This window comes from Helianthus annuus, chromosome 9, assembly GCF_002127325.2.
Source record: "Helianthus annuus cultivar XRQ/B chromosome 9, HanXRQr2.0-SUNRISE, whole genome shotgun sequence".
Classification (NCBI taxonomy): Eukaryota; Viridiplantae; Streptophyta; class Magnoliopsida; order Asterales; family Asteraceae; genus Helianthus; species Helianthus annuus.
In genome coordinates, this window is record NC_035441.2 from 103348855 (window position 1) to 103367402 (window position 18548).

Here is an 18548-nt window from a genome sequence, read left to right on the forward strand (position 1 = left end):
TTTTTCCCGTTTGACAGGTTCAACATAACCTGCGCGTCCTAAATCGACTTAGTTATAACTAAAGAATTCCCGCCGCATTGCGGCGGGTCGTAATTCTAGTTAAAACTAACTTTTCTTTTATAAATCCTCTTTAAACCCATCCTAGAAATCTGGAAGTTCATTTCATATTGAACATATAACAATAAAGAAAAAAATTAGATAGACATTAGGAAAAGAATCAAGAAACTTTGTTACTAATAAGGGAATTGTTCCTAATATAATTAACTGGTGTTTATAAATCACGTGTATAAATATTTTACGGGATTGATATCTGACGTATGCGGATAGTAACACAATGAATTACAATGGAGACACTAGTTTTAAAAGGTAAAATGGAAATAATAACTAAAGTATACATGTAAAAAGGTAAGCGCAGTTATCGTATTAAAGTATAGCTTGGGTAAGATACCAGATATCAAGAGTGGGGTAAGGGTAACAATCACTTGTACAAATTTCATCACTCACAACATCCAATCAAGTTCCGCCATATCATCAATCATTATTCCATCACTCACAACTTTTTTTTAGTGGAAGTACCCGTGACTCACCACCACACCTAACAATTTCTCCTCAACCAACAAATTCCCTCACAACAATCAAAACATCAAGCGTCAAAAATAGCACGCGTTATAAAAATGGGAGCGTGAAAAATAGAGGTGGCGGTGGTGTTTTGTAACTTTCCACGCGTGGTATAATTTCATCACGGGGATTTTCCCCTCCACCCCCGGGTCCCCTTATGGTTTCTAGGTTGGGTTCAAGTTTGTTCAACGAACATTGACTTACCAACTAATCAAGATTAACTATTCACAAAGCTCTAACTAATTTCCAGACCCTTTCCATAGGTAGCTCACACATTTAACCAATTATATCACCAAATTGTCTATTAGGGTGTAAGGAGTGGTTAAGCACCTTAGAGTGGCAAACCAAAAAAACAACCAATCAGAGTGCGTCATGTCAATCAGTGAAAACTGCTTAAACTTTGCTGAAAAGTGTTGGAAATGGTTTAGACACTTGCTGAAGTGGTAAACTTTTTTTTTGTAAACTAGTATATTTAATATTTAAGTTAATAAATGTAGAATAAATTAACAATAACATTAAACTAACTTAAAAACATTAAAATTACATTAAAATAAAAACAATAAAATTACATTAACTTGAAATAAATTAAACTAGTCTTCGTCGGAATCAACCAAAAGGTGGGGTAAATGTTGATTTGTGAGATAATTTATGAGATCTTGTTTTAGTCTCCAATGCGTGTCTTCATCCATCAACTCGCCCAACACCGTATCGTCTAGAGCGGGCTCGACCGGAGAATCCCGAATGTGCACCGGTGCTATTGCCCTTCCATCATCTTTCAAAATCATGTTGTGTAAATTAATACACGTGTACACAACACTCCTAATTTTGTTAACAGATCTTGCTCCCATCGGTCGACTCAATACACCCCATTTCGCCTTCAAAACACCAAAAGCCCGTTCGACGTCTTTTCTTGTCGCCTCATGTTGCCTCTTGAATTTCTTTTGGTCTACTTCGTGAGGGTAAGGGATCGACTTCACACGCACGGACCATGAAGGGTAGATTCCATCCGCGAGCAAATAACCACGTTTGTATAAATGGTTGTTAACGTAAAATGGACATTTTGGCGCGGTTCCATTTCGTTCCGGGAGATTGTTGTAGTACATTGATATCGTTTTGAGAACCCGGTGGACCGGCAAAAGCATGCCAAAACCATAAGTCTTGAGATGCAACCGTTTCGAGCATAACAGTCGGGTATCGGTGATCTCCTCGCATATATTGGCCTCGATACTCTATCGGGCAAAATCACCAAACAAAATGGGTGCAATCAAGGCTACCGAACATACCTGGAAGGTGATGTTTTTCCTCATGAGCCTCGTATAAAAGTGCCAGGTCATGGCTTGTCGGTCTAAGTAAGAACTCGGGAGCGTATATTTTGCAAACCGTGTCGCAAAAATATTCTAGGCACTCGCGGGAAGTTCTTTCGGTTGCTAGTTGTTTAATAGCCGATGTCACCTTTTGCAACGGCGTAAAGCCCTTCCTACCTCGCGCATCGAGGGCCTCTTGAAACCACGAGTCGTTCGCTTCCACGTCGGCCACAATTTTTAGAAACAAACGTTTCGACATACGGAACCTATGCCGAAAGATATCTTTGTTGTACTTCAGGTCTTCGACAAAATAATCCTCCATGAGTGTCTCATGCCCCTCCTCACGTTGACGTTCAATATATCTCCTTCGTTTAGATGTGCCCGTGTCTTGAAGTTCGGCTTCTTTAATGAGATTTTGAAAAAAAAAAGAATGCTACTATCGGATGAATCGTCGCTACTCATGGGTGGCAACCATAACGTGAGTTCATCCGCCATTTTGTTTTGTAAATGTTTGGGAAGAATTGGTGGTATTTTTTGGTTTGGTTGGGGTATAAATTTGAAGGTATTTGGTTATGGTTTGGTTTGGTATTTATAGTTTAATTTAAAAAAAAAATATTTTAGACGGCATTATAGCCGTTAACTCGCCCCCCAACGTTCAAATTTTCACCCTTTCCCGAGCGCCATATTGTCCCCGATTCAGCAAAGAAACCGCAATGACAAAAGGTCGGCGACGGTGTTGCCGCGCAGCAAAACCCCTTTGCCGCACCCACACCGGACACCCTTATGAATTAAGGTTTTAAGCCCTAGATTAATGGAAGTCAATGTAACCTAGAGATAGAAGAATCGAATCTAACAAGCATACGTCGTTGAAATATCAACTCAATCACACAACTCAATATCATAATAAATGTAAAACATGCAATCATGCACATCATATGAACAATTATCACAAACTTTAACATATACAAATTAAACATTCAAGGATCTAATCATTGAAGAGTCACCGCATCCAAATAGATACTACTAGTTTAGCCAAACATATGAACAAAAACAAACCAAACATGAATTAAACATCGTTTGATAATAAAGAAATTCTGAAAAAAAAAATAAACATAGAACTCGTGAAGTAGCCACTAGGGTTGTAAACGAACCGAACGAACACGAACAAGGCCTTGTTCATGTTCGTTCGTTAAGGAAATAAATGTGTTCATGAACGGTTCATGAACACTTACCGAACGAGATTTTATGTTCTTGTTCGTTCATTAAGGAAATAAGCGTGTTCGCGAACGGTGGTTCACGAACACAAACAAACAGAAATAAATTTGGCAAACGCGACGGAGGATAAAGATAGATGGCCTAGAGAGTAGCACTAGAACTTGAATCCCTTATTGTGGAACAGAGGTCGATCGTATTCGCCTATGTAAATAATGAGGAATGAAAAGGAAATGATGCATAAACAAGGTGAAAGTGGGTTTCCTAGTTTAATTGTTAGGGTAATAAAATAAATAAAATTTTAATAATATAAAAAGTACAAATAAAATAAAAAAAGTACAAAGATCTTCAATTAAAATACAAACATACGAACATAAACAAACGCAAATCAACGAATGTTCATGAACATGTTCACGAACACGTTCACGAACACCTTACCGAACGTTCACGAACACAATCGAACGAACGAGACCACTGTTCATGTTCATTCATTTAACTAATTGAACGAAATTTCTTGTTCATGTTCGTTCGTTTATTAAACGAACGAACATAAACGAACTTCCCGCCGAACGGTTCACGAACTGTTCGCTGAACGTTCTGTTCGTTTACAGCCCTCGTAGCCACATTGTAACACCCAAGAAAAATACTAAATTCGATTATCATGTAGTATATATTTTTTTTAGGTTTTTTGAGGCGAGGGTTTTAGGTTTTTATAGGTTTTTAGGGGTGGAGGTTCGGTTTTTTAGGTATTGTGAGGGAGGGGTTAGGTTTTTGGGGGGTTATAGTTTTTCTTTTGGGCGCACGGGGGGGGGGGGGGGGGGGGTGAGGGGGTCTGTAGGTTTTTGGGTTGTGGTGGGGTGAGGGTGGTGTTTAGCTTTTTGGGTGGTGGTGAGGTAGGTTTATTTTGTTTGTGTTTACATTGATTTTCGTAGTTTTCGCGATAAAGATGGTTCTCGCATGCATACGTACATATATATATATATAGGCCGGTTATTGTACAAATTGTATTAACGTCCGATGCGTACGAGATGCGGTATCAACATACAATTTTGATTTTGAACATGCGATTTTGGTTTTGTAAAACAACATGCGACTTCTTTATAACATGTGAACTTGCCATGATGTATGTTCGTACTATAAGGCAAAATGTATAATACATTTCACTATATATGTATGTGTGTATGTATATGTATGTTGTGTAGCGTTATACATTAGATACCGAGAAAGCAAACAATAAACCATGTTACAAGAGCTAGTAAACAAAAGCATAAATGGTTTCAAATAAAGATTAGAAAATATAAAATTGTCATATTTAAGTAATATTTGTGACAATAAATCAAAATTTATAAATTCATTTTTTATAACTGATGTAACTAAATGAATTTAAATTAAAGTTATATACTAGTATAAGAATACGAGTTTTAACTTCTAAAATTACTTTAAATATACCAAGGATTTTCCATTGATATTTGATGTCTCTCTCCATATTTAATATTTGTTTTTTTTTTTTTTTTTTTTTTTTTTTTTTTTTTTTTTTTTGTATTCTACACTTGATATATGCACACACATCTGTGTCTTTGTAAACTTGTTTGGCTGTTTGTAATAAAGAGCATGCCAAAGTCATGACTAATATACATTATCCTTGACGTATTCTCCCTATTTATAAACTTTTATGGTATTAACAAATGCACTTGCAAACTTATTACATTCAATTATGGGACTTTTTCTCCTCCTTCTCTTCACCCCAATCATGATCTTCCTCGCCATTCCTCTTATATTTCTCGTCTTCAATACTACTATTATGCCTTTTCTTCTCCCCATTACCCTTATTCCTCAACTCATTCTCGGTTCCATTCTTGTTTTGTTGTTTTCTGTTATTCAACTTATATAATTTTAGTATGCATAATTGTTAATTAACTAATAAAATAAGTTCTAAAACGTATGTGTGTGTTGTTTTAATTAAATAATGATTGGCCAAAAAAAGATAACATGTGAAAGGGTACAACTTTTCTAGTTTAAACAAAACATCACTAGTGTTCCTACCTTGATCATTTCTATCAGGAAGATGACTAATGCCTTTGCAGAAGAGTTGTATGCATCATTCTTACTCATCAAGTTTCAAAGATTCTTCTTTATGGGCTTATGTACCCATCCAATTATCTACAATGGTATATGTATAAGGACTTTTAATCTTTTGTTAAGTTGAATGGTATATGTATAAAGACTTTTAATCTCTTGTTAAGTTGATATAATTATGTAGAAATCAACCTTCAATAATTACGAAACAAAAGTATTGTTATATATATAATTATGTAGAAATTAATCTTTTGTTTTATTCCATTTTGTTGTTATTATTTATGTAAAGTGTCTTCACACGTTTTGTTTGATGAACACGCATATAAATTATCCTTGTGGTTTCTATGTGATTATGTAGTTACCCTTGTGGATCTTATGACACAAATTCTTCCTAATGTCGAATTTAGTAACACCCTTATCCTTACAATGCATATCCATATACAAAGGTGGCTAAGTTATGTCTAGTTCTCTGTACACGAGAGTCAAACGACTTTCTTATCAACTTTTTTTTTCTTTTCAATTTTGTAAGTACTCTTAAGTGAATATTCTTGATTACCATGGTTTTATGTAAATGTCCACCACCGTTATTCTAACAATCCGCCCAATCTTGGACTGATGTGTCACCATTACAGATATTAGAACAAAGCATAATTCCAAAATATATTATTAATCATTGTTTTACAAAGAAAACAAAACGATATAATTAAATTATTTATTACAAAGTCCATTTATGTTCTCCTAAAATCTCTAGCTTCACATTCTAAGTGGTTGATTTTACTCTCTTTACACGTTCGATGATCCAGTTAAGTACTTGTTCAGTAACGGTAGGAACAATAGTAGTGCAGTGTGGTCGGTAATAATGTCAAAAGGTAACTGTGATAATGATGTCAAATAGCACTGGAAGCAATGTGGGTGATATTAATACAAGCATAATGAATACAAGCGGATTATAACAAACATCCAAACATAAATAAAAATATTATCAAAATAGCGAATGCAAATAACTATATGAACAAATATGGTCAAATAAGTCATATGGAAGAAAAAACCCATCAAGCAAAACAAAACAAATGGTGTACATAGAACCGTTGGCCTAATGTACCTAATGTGAGTTGTATGTGGGCACACACCATTGTAGATTCCCAGTGCTAGGAATTTTAAACGTTATGCACAGTGTTTAGACAGAAGTTTGGAAATCTAACACAATTTCGGTAGCACAATGGCTAGTCAACACATATTTTATTACCTACCCAAAGAGTATACATCGTTTAAGCTCTATGAGTAATCAAGTGATCCAACTCCAAAAATGTCAAACTTATTACACTTGAGCGCATGACTTTTCTATTTATAGACACACCAGCGCACCACTATTGTGTGCACGAATGATTCATGCGCTTCGCAGGACTCCTATGTTGTGTATCAGTCTTGCTCTCCTATTCACATTCTAAAATATACAATATTCAACACACGCTCTATCTAGCCTATTCGCACAGTAACGAACACACAAAATGCACCAACAGATTCCCTTGTGTCTGTTGTGTCGAATCTTGAACTTTAAACTTGAAATCCGCGTTGAATATGCTGCAACTTCAATCAAGTATTTGTTGATGTCGTCTCACATGCCTCAATAAATTCCCTCTCGATTGATACTTCGGGTTTCCATCTGCACGGTTTCTTTCTGACACAATCCTTTAATTTTCTAAACTATATTATTCATGAACAGTAACAAACCTGAAATAAAACAATGCAGCTTCTTCACTTCGACGTTAACCACGTTCGAGTTTGGTTTTAATGCACTCTTTGCTTGATCCATTGATCTTCAAAAACACAACCGGCATTTGGTTGAAACTCCAAATACCACATTGATTAACTTCAAATAAACGAATACCCATGAATATCTGAAATCCCGTTTTCTGTAACCAACATTTTGCACAACCAACTTCAGCTACTGGTGAGTGTAAACGGTAATCTCCATAATAACCAAACCTTCATCGGATAAAAAATTATCTAGTAACACACTGTGATCTTCAAAATATATAGAAAAACGTTCTTCGTAGATCAATTATGTAGTCTTCTACATGACCGCATTTGGTAAGCAACGTAATCTTCAAGCATCATTAATTATTCTCTGATAGTTAGTTCAAAAAATAACTCATCTACTGAAAATCTAGTAGGTGGTCTTTTCCAGACAGAGCCACCATGATCAAGCCCCTTACATTGTTTTACCAATGATCTCTGGAGAATGAAAGCTCCTCTCAAATTTGAAATTCAGTAAAGAACCCTTAATATACTCTGCAAACCTGCTTCACGAGACTGAGACTTCAATTGGTTTCCAAACTAAAGAATACGAGACACTATGCATTACCAAACAATTTGAACCAGAACCAACCAAAAACTGTTGCATACTCTCTATCTGAATTTCCAAAAATGCTCGAAATTTTTGGCAAAATCTAATTTTTGTGCCCCCTCATTTTTGGCAAAATCTAATTCTTATACAATGCGGAATATTTAACTCTTTGGCCCATTAATAGTCACTTCACCTTAATCAACATTTACACTAGTAATTGTTACTACCTCACGATCATAAACACTCTGTGATTTCATGATCCTAAACTCTCTCTGGAAAACTTTAATGTGTCCCAAATAACCCGTATCTGACACTAAAATTTCTGAAAAAAATTTATCACCATATTTTCCTAGACTCTAGTCTCCTCAAAACAATCACAAAAACCCATTTTCACGATTCCTTATTTTAGCATTTCCATATTTTTTATCACCGTTTTTTTTCCTTTTTTTTCCTGGACACTTGATGTATTGCAAAACACACAATTTTTCCCTTGTATTGTTTGGATAGTTAGATTTGTTCTAGTAATGACGTTTAGTTAAAATTATAATGTTCGTATTAACGAATATTTAGTACAAAAATTAAAAGCATGAAATTTTTGCAGGGGTTACATTCAACTCATAGAATTCTAGTATTATTACATTATTGTTACATGACATAATAAAATAATTACACACACACACACACTAGTGGAGTGCTTGCGCAATGTAGCGAGAATCATGAAATTTTTGGTTTGTTGGGTTTTAGGCCGCCACCGAAACAAAACTTTTTGGATAAGGGGATTTTAAAACCGAATGGTTACGCAGTCATTTAGTTAAGTTTTTGTTCAATTAACCATCAAACCAAAACTAAGGGGTATCGGATCAAATCTTGGTCGTATAGCCGAAATTAGAACCGGAGAAATTGGAACTAAAGTTGTAATTTCTGGCAAAGTTGTGCTTGGAGCTTGTGACACTTGTTAGGAGGAAGATGAACTTCCTCCATCTACGACGTCAAACAATTTGTTTATGAAGTTAAAAGAAAATGTTGTCAAGCAAGCTGTGGAACTCTTTTGCACTTTGATGGTCTGTGGAGGGCTATTTTTTGTAACAACCCGCACTTTCGTGCTTGTTACTCTGGTTACACTCGTTACGCCTAGCACCAGAGATTCGGATCATAATGTAACGAATCGCTTACAACACTACTTGCCTACTTCGCATAATATCACATATTTTCAACACGCTATATCGCACATCACAACGCATACTACACTAACGTAAATGATGACATCGCATGAGCGCTTAAGCTACTCCCCTCGCTCGTCGTAATGCCGCGATGACATCGCGTGAGTACTTAAGCTGCTCCCCTCGCTTGTCGTGGTGCGACGCAAACGCAACGCAAAATTGAACCGCTGTTACTTATGATATGACCTGTTATAGTTAATAATAATAATACATAAGTATTAAACACGTCTAAACGCGCACTCGCTAGCACGCGCAACTCAATCTATCGCACTGAAACACAACCTAACACGATGCTACTTGTCTCGTTATAACGCTTAAAGTATCCACAATGGTTAACGCAACGAAACACGTCGAATGAAAAGAAAGTTGGAAAACTAACTCGCACCAGTCGTCTAATCGAATGATCATCCGTCCGGATGACCATCCGATCGGATGGCCATCCGATCGACTGGCCATCCGACCTACGCACTTGCACCGCCTTATATCTCTCTCACACTATAAATACTCGCCTGTCACATCATTGTTCACTGATGTGACAGCTCTATCCGACCTAGACGCTCCCAGTTCTTTCAAACACTTTTCATCACGATTCAAGGCTAATCCGTAAGTAATTCGCATCGAATCTTGTAAAATCATCATCACAACACACATCTTCATCATCTTCTCCACTGAAATCACTGATTTCCACCATGAAATCATTGATTTAGACATCTTGAAGGTGGTTTTCGGTCGGTTTCTTATGCAAACTGTAGTGTGACGTCACCTCATCAAGAATGGTACAGATCTAAAGGATTTATACAGTATTCAACACAAATCTCAACAAGAACTCAACATTTTTCAAACTTTTCTTTAACTTTCTTCAACTTTCATACAAAACCCGATGGAATCTAGGCTCATTCAGGCTCTCTACTTATTTTCTAGTGAGAGCTGGCTTGAAAACGGATTTCCATCGGAGAGACGACCGACCAACGGGTCAGACCTTGAACTCTGTCAAGAACAGTGAAACTGACCGATTGGGGTGATTCCCATCCGACCGAGTGAGCTGGACTTGGGACTTGGGGTATTTCCGTTGCTTGACCGATTGGGGTGATTCCTAACCACCTTCGTTGCCTCATATTTAGATCTTTTTGCTCGAAAAAGTATTTAAGGCTTTTGTGGTCAGAATAAATTGTGCTTTTCGTACCGTATAGATAATGCCTCCATATCTTCAAAGCGAACACTATTGCTGCTAACTCCAAGTCATGAGTTGGGTAGTTACTTTTGTGTGTTTTCAATTGCCTTGAAGCATAGGCAATCTTTGCATTAGAACACATCCCAACCCTTGGTGTGATGCATCAGTAAACACCACCAAGTCTTCTGTTCCATCAGGTAAGGTTAGTACCGGGGAACTCAATAGCTTTTCTTTCAAAGTTTGAAACGCCCTTTCTTGATCTGTACCCCATGTAAACTTATCATTCTTCTTGGTTAGCTTGGTTAACGGCAGGGCCAGTTTAGAAAACTCTTGAATAAACCTCCTATAATAGCCTGCTAAACCCAAAAAGCTTCTCACTTCACTTGGGTTCTTTGGAGGTACCCATTTCATAATAGCTTCCACTTTTGACGGGTCCACTAAGATACCATCCGCATTAATCACATGACCGAGAAATTGTACTTCTCTAAGCCAAAAAGCACACTTAGAGAATTTCGCGTACAATTTCTCCTTGTGGAGTACTTCAAGAATTTCACGTAAATGGCATGCATGTTCGGCTTTACTTCGGGAATAAACCAAGATATCATCAATAAAAACTATAACAAATTTGTCTAACATGGCCCGACAAACTCGATTCATAAGATCCATGAACGCGGCGGGCGCGTTTGTTAATCCAAAGGACATTACTAAGAACTCGTAATGCCCGTATCGCGTTCTAAAAGCCGTCTTCGCCACATCCTCATCCCGCACCCTTAACTGATGGTACCCAGACCGCAAATCTATTTTTGAAAACCAACTTGCCCCTTGTAACTGATCAAAGAGATCATCGATTCGGGGCAACGGGTATCGGTTTTTCACCGTTAGCTTACTCAACTCTCGATAGTCGATGCACATGCGCATCGAACCATCTTTCTTTTTGACAAATAGAACAGGCGCTCCCCATGGCGATACACTCGGGCGTATAAATCCCTTCTCGAGTAACTCTTGTATCTGGACCATTAACTCCCGCATTTCAGTCCGGGCCAACCTATAAGGAGCGTTAGCTACGGGCTTGGCATCGGGATACAATTCAATTTTAAAATCTACTTCACGTTTTGGGGGAAGCCCTGGCAAGTCTTCCGGAAATACATCAAGAAACTCTTTCACAACTTCAACTTCCTCCATTTTGGGGGTATTCTGGTTAGTGTCTATCACGTAAGTTAAAAACGCCTTACTTCCATTTCGCACATACTAGAATGCTTGGACTATATAACAAAGCTTCGAATTAACATTCCTTTCCCCTTGTATACCCACTTGTTTTCCTCCTGGTGTTAACACATGAATTACCTTTTTCTCGCATTGAATTTCGGCATCATGTTTAGCTAGCCAATCCATGCCAACTATAACCTTAAATTCTCCCAATACCATGGGAATAAGGTCACAGAAAAACTTCTCGTCTTCAATGGTAATTTCACAATTTCTATAAACTTCGTGCAGCAAATAACTCTTACTATCCGCTATCTCTACTTCTAATGGCACATGCATTCTTTGGATTCTAAAAGAGGGGTGTGACACTAATTCACTTGATACAAACGATCTACTGGCTCCAGTATCAAATAACACGTACGTAGGCATTAAGTTCAATAAGAATATACCTGATACAACATTCGGGTGGTCCTTTGCTTCTTCAGTCGTGATCTGAAACATCCTCCCCTTAGCTCTTGGGGCTTCCTCCTTTCTTACTTCCTTATCGGTTTTCTGTTGAAGCTTGGGACATTCAGCCTAAATATGACCCGGTTGGAAACAGTTATAGCACGTTCTGGAAGGATTAGGATATCTATAGTATGGATGTCCCTCTTGACCACAATTGTAACAGCCCTTCTTCCCTTTCAAGCACTCCCCCATGTGTAACTTCCCACACGTTTTGCATTTCGGAATGCTACCCTTCGCCTTATCCTTCTTGCTTTGATCATGAAATTTCTGTTTCTTCGACGGGCTTGAGCTGGGAACATTCTCAGACACCCTCTTCTCACCTCTTTCTGCCTGTCTTCTTAGTTCAATTTCCCTATCTCGGGCTAAGTTAATGAGCTCATTCAACGTTTCACATTTAGCGAGAATTATGAACTCCCGATATTCAGCCTTCAACATGATAGCGGTTTATCTTCATTCTTTCCCTTCCCGCTATTTCTTTACAGAATTTCAGCTTGTCAAGAAAAGTGTTGGTGATTTCATCAATGGTTTCGTCTTTCTGACGGAGATGTAAGAAATCTTCTTGGATCCTGTCAATGGCAGATTGCGGACAATGGTACTTTAGAAAAGGTTCCTTGAACTCTTGCCATGTCAAGACTTGAACTTTGTCTTCCCCAATCTCTTTACTATGAGCATCCCACCTGTCTTTAGCTTGGAGTTGTAACAAACCGGTGGCGAACATCACTTGATCCTCCTTTTCACAATGACTCCTTACGAACACCGCCTCAGTACTTGCAATCCACCTTTGACATGCTACAGGATCAATTTCTCCTTTGAAAGGTAATGGGTTGCACGCCATAAATTCTTTGTAATTGCATTTGCGAGTTCCTTTCTTTCCTTGCATATCTCCAATCATTCCCTTCAACTCGTCCATCTTACTCGCTATCATTGTTTCCACCACTTCCAACACATGACTTTCCACTTCTTGGGCTAAATGAGGCATATTTGCCTGCATTGCCTTTCCAATCTCTTCCGAAATCATAGTTTTCAATTATTCTTGTTGTGTCGCATCATCCTCATTCGTATCCGCCATGTACACATAAACATCATTCTTTATTTCAAGCATTCATTTATCCTTTCCATCATATAATCATGCTAATAATACATAACTTCCTTTGAAAACTCAACATTCATACATAATATCATTCTTTAGAGTCTTATTATAACATTTTCAATACTCCCCATATGATAGAAAACATCAATCAGAAAATTACAATTGCAATAGGCTGAAAATGGTCCCCACCGTAAGCTAAGGTAGCCACCGTAAGCTATGGTGGCCACCGTAGCTTACAATGGCATCTTTTTCCTTACGCCACGAGACTACTGTGTCACGATATGATTTCTGTCTTAGGGGTTACTGTAAGCTACGGTATCAATATATTTACAAAAAAGTCTAAACCAAAACTGTGAAAGCCTAGAAATATACGTGCCCAGTTGAGATGTGATATGATTGCATCGCGATGCCTCTTTCTTAGCTTCGTAGCCCCATTCTTCCATCATCTTCCACTTGAGGTTCCTTTGGATAACTTCCTTTGAAAACTCAACATTCATACATAATATCATTCTTTAGAGTCTTATTATAACATTTTCAATACTCCCCATATGATAGAAAACATCAATCAGAAAATTACAATTGAAATAGGCAGAAAATGGTCCCCACCGTAAGCTAAGGTAGCCACCGTAAGCTATGGTGGCCACCATAGCTTACAATGGCATCTTTTTCCTTACGCCACGACACTACTGTGTCACGATATGATTTCTGTCTTAGGGGTTACTGTAAGCTACGGTAGCCACCGTAGCTTACGGTGACGCCCAGCATGCTATGGCCATTTTTTTCATGTTTTTGCAGCCCTTTTCGACCCGTTTCTAATCCCAACTGACCCGATTCATCCCACACCTTTCCACAACATCCCGTAACAATTCCATAACATTCCATAACTAAATTTTTCGTAATGCAAAAATTCAAATTTTAGAGTACTTACTTGCTTCGCGACGCGGAACGAACACACACTTCTCACGAGCTTCCGGTTTGAGTTTAAGCATTTGATGCTCAAATCCCTCAAACCTAGGCTCTGATACCAACTTGAAACAACCCTAGATTTTTCCATTAAATTTTTAAACATTTACATACTATATCTAACAAAAATTGGGCATGACCCGTTCGTAAAACGAGTGATCTCCCTGTTTTTCACAATCAAAACATCATTCAAAAATATGCTACATTTCAAGAGACATATTATTCATATTAAAACAAGCCTTGTTTTACCCTTGAAACCATTAAGTTTAAGTACTTACATCCGACTAAGTTTTCAAAAGACAAACATAATAAAAACTAGGATTAACTACTAGATATAGACAAAAGTGACAAAGTATTAAACATTGTCTTCTTTACAAAAGTGCGGAACACATGACGGGCTTGAGGTGTGTTCGAACCGGGCGAAGCTTGTCATTAAACTTGAGATTTACCTACATCACAACAACAAGTAAACTTCATTAGGACTAAGATTCTTTCCTTTAAATCAAGATTCCAACTCGCGGGTTTATAGTCACTATGACATCCGCAACTTGCAAATTTCTAAATACCATTTCTTTCATTCTTGCATTCTATTCTTTCGACCCATTCATAAAAGGTTCCAAACATACGAATTCATTCTATTGCATTCTAAACCATCATATTCGACCCATTTAATAATTCTACACAAGTACTTTTTCATGATCGATTCGATTTAACACATCATATGGTAAAACAACAATATGATAAAATTCTGAATTTGTACAAGTAACGTACCTCGTTCTTGATTTCCTTGTTGCTTCGCGTGACTCGAACTTTCCTCCTTTACACCTATACACAATCATTCATACTTAGAATTCATGCCATAAACATATTAACCAATATTCCTTGGTAAGATGTCATACATTTTTACTCTTACTTCACAAACACATTCAAATCATGATTTTTACATAAAATTTATGGTTAATATGGCTGAATTCTTGAATAAAGCATTTCATCAAACACTTGGTGTGCACAATATCAACAAAGCACAAGGTACAAGTGTTCATAGCATAGTTCTACTTGTTCATTTTCTAGTCTAACAAGAAGCAATCAAATTCACATCTTTCTTGTAACACCCCGTGTTTTCGAATGTCAAAGTCAAAGTCAAAGTCCAAGTCAACTTTGACTTCTTTGACTGTTAATGTTTCTTTTTACTTTTTGTATTATGTGAAGTAAGTGTTGTCTAAATGGAATGATCGAATGTTTAATCAATGCGACCGATTTACGACTGTGAATAGTAGGAAGTAACAATGCGATAAAGCTAATCAATCAATAATCAAGCTAATCGATTCATTAATCAGGCTCGAGACTCGAATTATGTGAACTCTGGTATTGTTATACGTGTGTGTGTGCCTTATGTGTTACTTGTGCGTGTTTACTTATATGTTTGGTGTGGTATTCAAGTGAATCAATTGAAAATCAAATCGAAACTCGAAAAGCAATCAAACTCAATCGAAACCGACGTCGAAACGAGAAATGTAGATGCTTGTATGTAGATATAGTGATTGGGACTAAAAGTAATTTGACTAGGAACTCTATCGTATTCGTATCATCGCCCATCGAAATCGAAACATCGAAAATCGTCGTGAAATACTCAAAGTGGGTCGCGGATCGAACAGGAGGCATCCTGATCGAACAGGCCAGCCGATCGGCTAGCATCTTCTTAGCCGATCGAGCAGCCCATTCGATCGGAGCTCCTGGCCGATCGGCTACCACTTTCCTCTTTTGGAGCCCATAAATAGGGCTGTCATTGTCACACTTTCTATTTTTGGAAAGCTCTGACCGAACCAGCCTTCTTCTTCACCTTTTCTCAGATTTCTCTCAACTCCGGTAAGTTTTCACTCTAATTCTTGTACGTTTTTGATCATTGCATGATTCTACACCTTTCTATCTTTCAAAACTTGATTTCTAACCATGAAATCACCAAGATCTAAGTGTTCTTGGGTGATGTCATCATGGTGTTCTTGAAGAACACCAAACTTTGGCCTCATTCAACCATGAATGGCTTAGATCTGACCGGTTTCCACATAAACAAACTAAGATTTGTAAGAATCTTAACATTTTTACGAATAATTTCCAACTTTCTTCAACCTTTTACACTCGAAACCTTAAACCAGTAGAAACGGAACTTGAACCGGCTAACTAATCATTCTAACAGTTAAGAGGTTCAAGGTTCGGATTCTATATGCAAGGTTCACCGACGATGGGTTAAACTCTAAACCGACGTTCCGGACCGTTCACCGGCCGGACTTGGGTGATTCCTGTCCGAGCCGAAGAAATGAGTGGGAACGGAGGATATCATAGTTCAACTCGTTATCAAACTACCTCAAGTAATTAAACAGCCAAGAGCTAGACGAAAGGCCGACCAGGTCAGAATTGCTGGCCGAACGGCTAGGCTGTTCGAACAGCCCAGCCGATCGGACATGCCAGCCGATCGACCGGGCCAGCCGATCGGCTAGCACATGGCGTCTCACTTTTCAAACTTCCTGAGGTATGGTATTGACGAAGTGGTGTTCGATCGAATATGTTACTCGATTGGTGAACATTACTGTTCGGATCATGAGATACTATGCTTCAACACTTGATTGATTTTACAACTCGTTCGTAGTAAAGAATGCCAGCCGATCGAACAGTCTGTTCGATCAAGCGACATCCTGTTGAGAATCACTTCTAAGGTTCCCAGCCGATCGGTTAAGCCGGCCGATCGAACGGACCGTTTGATCGATCGACCTGAAAGGTAAGGACATTTTAGTGTCTCATATACTACAACGAAAACTTCAAAAGTTCAAATCCTCAAACATAAACACACCAGAGGAAGAAACAATCCACTCGAATGGCCCAGCCGATCGAGCCTACCGGCCGATCGAGCAGGACTGATCAACAGACATACCAGCCGATTGAACAGCCCGTTCGATCGAACCTGCCGTTCGATCGACCAGCCTATTCGATCCATCCACTTTTGTTTACATTTCCACGTTACTCATTGTTGTGCTATCGAAAGATTCAGGCTAACCCTACTCTCTGCGCTCCCTTCAATCCATAATCAATCACTGTGAGTATACTCGATCCCTTTTTGCTTTTAGCACTTTTGGGTGTTACATACGTTGCTTATATCAAAATACAATCGAACACACTACTCAAACTATTTGAATGCTAACCAATATGCATGTATTACGTGACTTAATGAATGCTTGTTGATTGTGTTTACACGTGGAATGCTGTCTACCCGCCTTAACGACGTAGTACTATAGTTTGGACTCAGCACCCGTCTACACGGGGGTTGTTAAGGACAATTACTTGCATGGATTACGGTGGTAATCATGTATTGCGAACCGTCTCGGACGGTCAACCCGCAGTCATTGGTATCGATAGATCCATGTCGATAATTAACATGCTTCGTTTTCCTCTGTGTACGTGCTGGTTACGCGTAAACTGTTCAAACTCTATATGCTATTATCAAACTTGTATGCTCACCTTTACATTTTATGTATTGACTTTATTTTAACGTATGTGACAGGTGTTTAGGATGCTTACTTGCTCTATCTGCTGTGAAATCGAGGCTAGGAAAGAGTCTAGAAACCAAGACAATTTATATTTATGTGCTTAAATCTGAGTTGTCGGAACATGTTTTGTTTGAAGGATATCTATGTCTGTAATAACTAAATTTATCTTATGGGTCACGGTATGGGACGTGATATTTAAACTATTCGGTAATAATAGTTGTTATGGAATTTCTTTGAACAATCTGTTTCACTCAGTGCCATGCCCCGATGATTCCGCCATCGGTTGGGGTGTGACAGATTGGTATCAGAGCCATAACTATAGGGAATTAGGTTAGACACGACCTAGTCCGGGTCGCTGTCTTAGAGACCTAGACTATAGTTAGGAACCAACAGACCAAGTTTATGTGCCTTATTCTGCAATCCTTCGCTATCACTGCACTCGAATTTTCAGTTAAAGTCAGGCGATTCAGTCAGGAATAGGTGTGAAAACCGCAAACTCCCGACTAAATTGACTGACTTATGATGACTTTATCCATTACTCATGCTTAACCTAATATTTTTAATTACATATAAGGAGAATTATACCGAATCAGGAGTGAAACCCTCATTTTGATGAAAATTAAATTTTCTTAAAACAAGGAAGAAATTGCTAAGCCAAGGGGTGAAACCCTAACCTTGGCAGTTTGTTCTGGACTTTATTTATCTCACCAAGGCCTCGATGGACTCCAACGACTTGAACTCACGAAGTATGACCTAGGGAATACGTGTTCAATGCCCAAGAATCGAGGCAAGGACACAAGCCCGAACGTTGAAAGTGACAACAAGTCCGTTGCGAATAGTCGAATCGCTTTGGATAGTCGATGTCTAGTAGCCGCAGACAATCTACCTCTCGATTTTTATGTGTTTCGAATCAGAGAACCGCAGCCGCGTACTCTGATGACTCGTTGATTTTATGTGTTTTTGTGTGCTTTGTCTGTTTACGTGTTTATATTTTGGATATTATTCGATTTTGCTGCCATTTCGATCAACACACACGACTCGCATTGCTGTTCTATCTCAATTCGATATCCAACTACGATCTAGACAGATGTTATGCTACGCTATGACCAAGGTAGACTATATTATGCGATGCTATATGCAATCGCTATACGAACGACACGCGAGCTTTGAAGGATAGGTTTCTGTTTTCTGACTGCTTCTGTGATTAAGTGGTTACGTGCTTTTGTGTTTATGTGACTCTGTGCTTATGTGCTTCTGTGCTTACGTGTATCTGTGGTTATGTGCCTATGTGTTTATGT

General features: G+C 38.2%; 1 protein-coding gene across 1 annotated transcript; it reads right to left on the reverse strand.

The window, feature by feature from the left end:
• Window positions 1-1208: 1208 nt before the first annotated feature.
• LOC110876112 lies at window positions 1209-2244 on the reverse strand. The gene is made up of 2 exons (XM_022124290.1): window positions 1999-2244; window positions 1209-1847 (listed from the first exon to the last, which is right to left on the reverse strand). The coding sequence occupies exons 1-2, from the start codon at window positions 2242-2244 to the stop codon at window positions 1209-1211; spliced, it is 885 nt and encodes a 294-aa protein (XP_021979982.1).
• Between the last annotated feature and the right edge of the window lie 16304 nt (window positions 2245-18548).

Coding starts and splice junctions, on each gene's coding strand:
- LOC110876112 (XM_022124290.1), bottom strand. CDS start 2,244: ATGGAGGATTATTTTGTCGAAGACCTGAAGTACAACAAAGATATCTTT. Junction 1,848..1,998: donor TAGAATATTTTTGCGACACG/GTTTGCAAAATA, acceptor TTTGCCCGATAG/AGTATCGAGGCCAATATATG.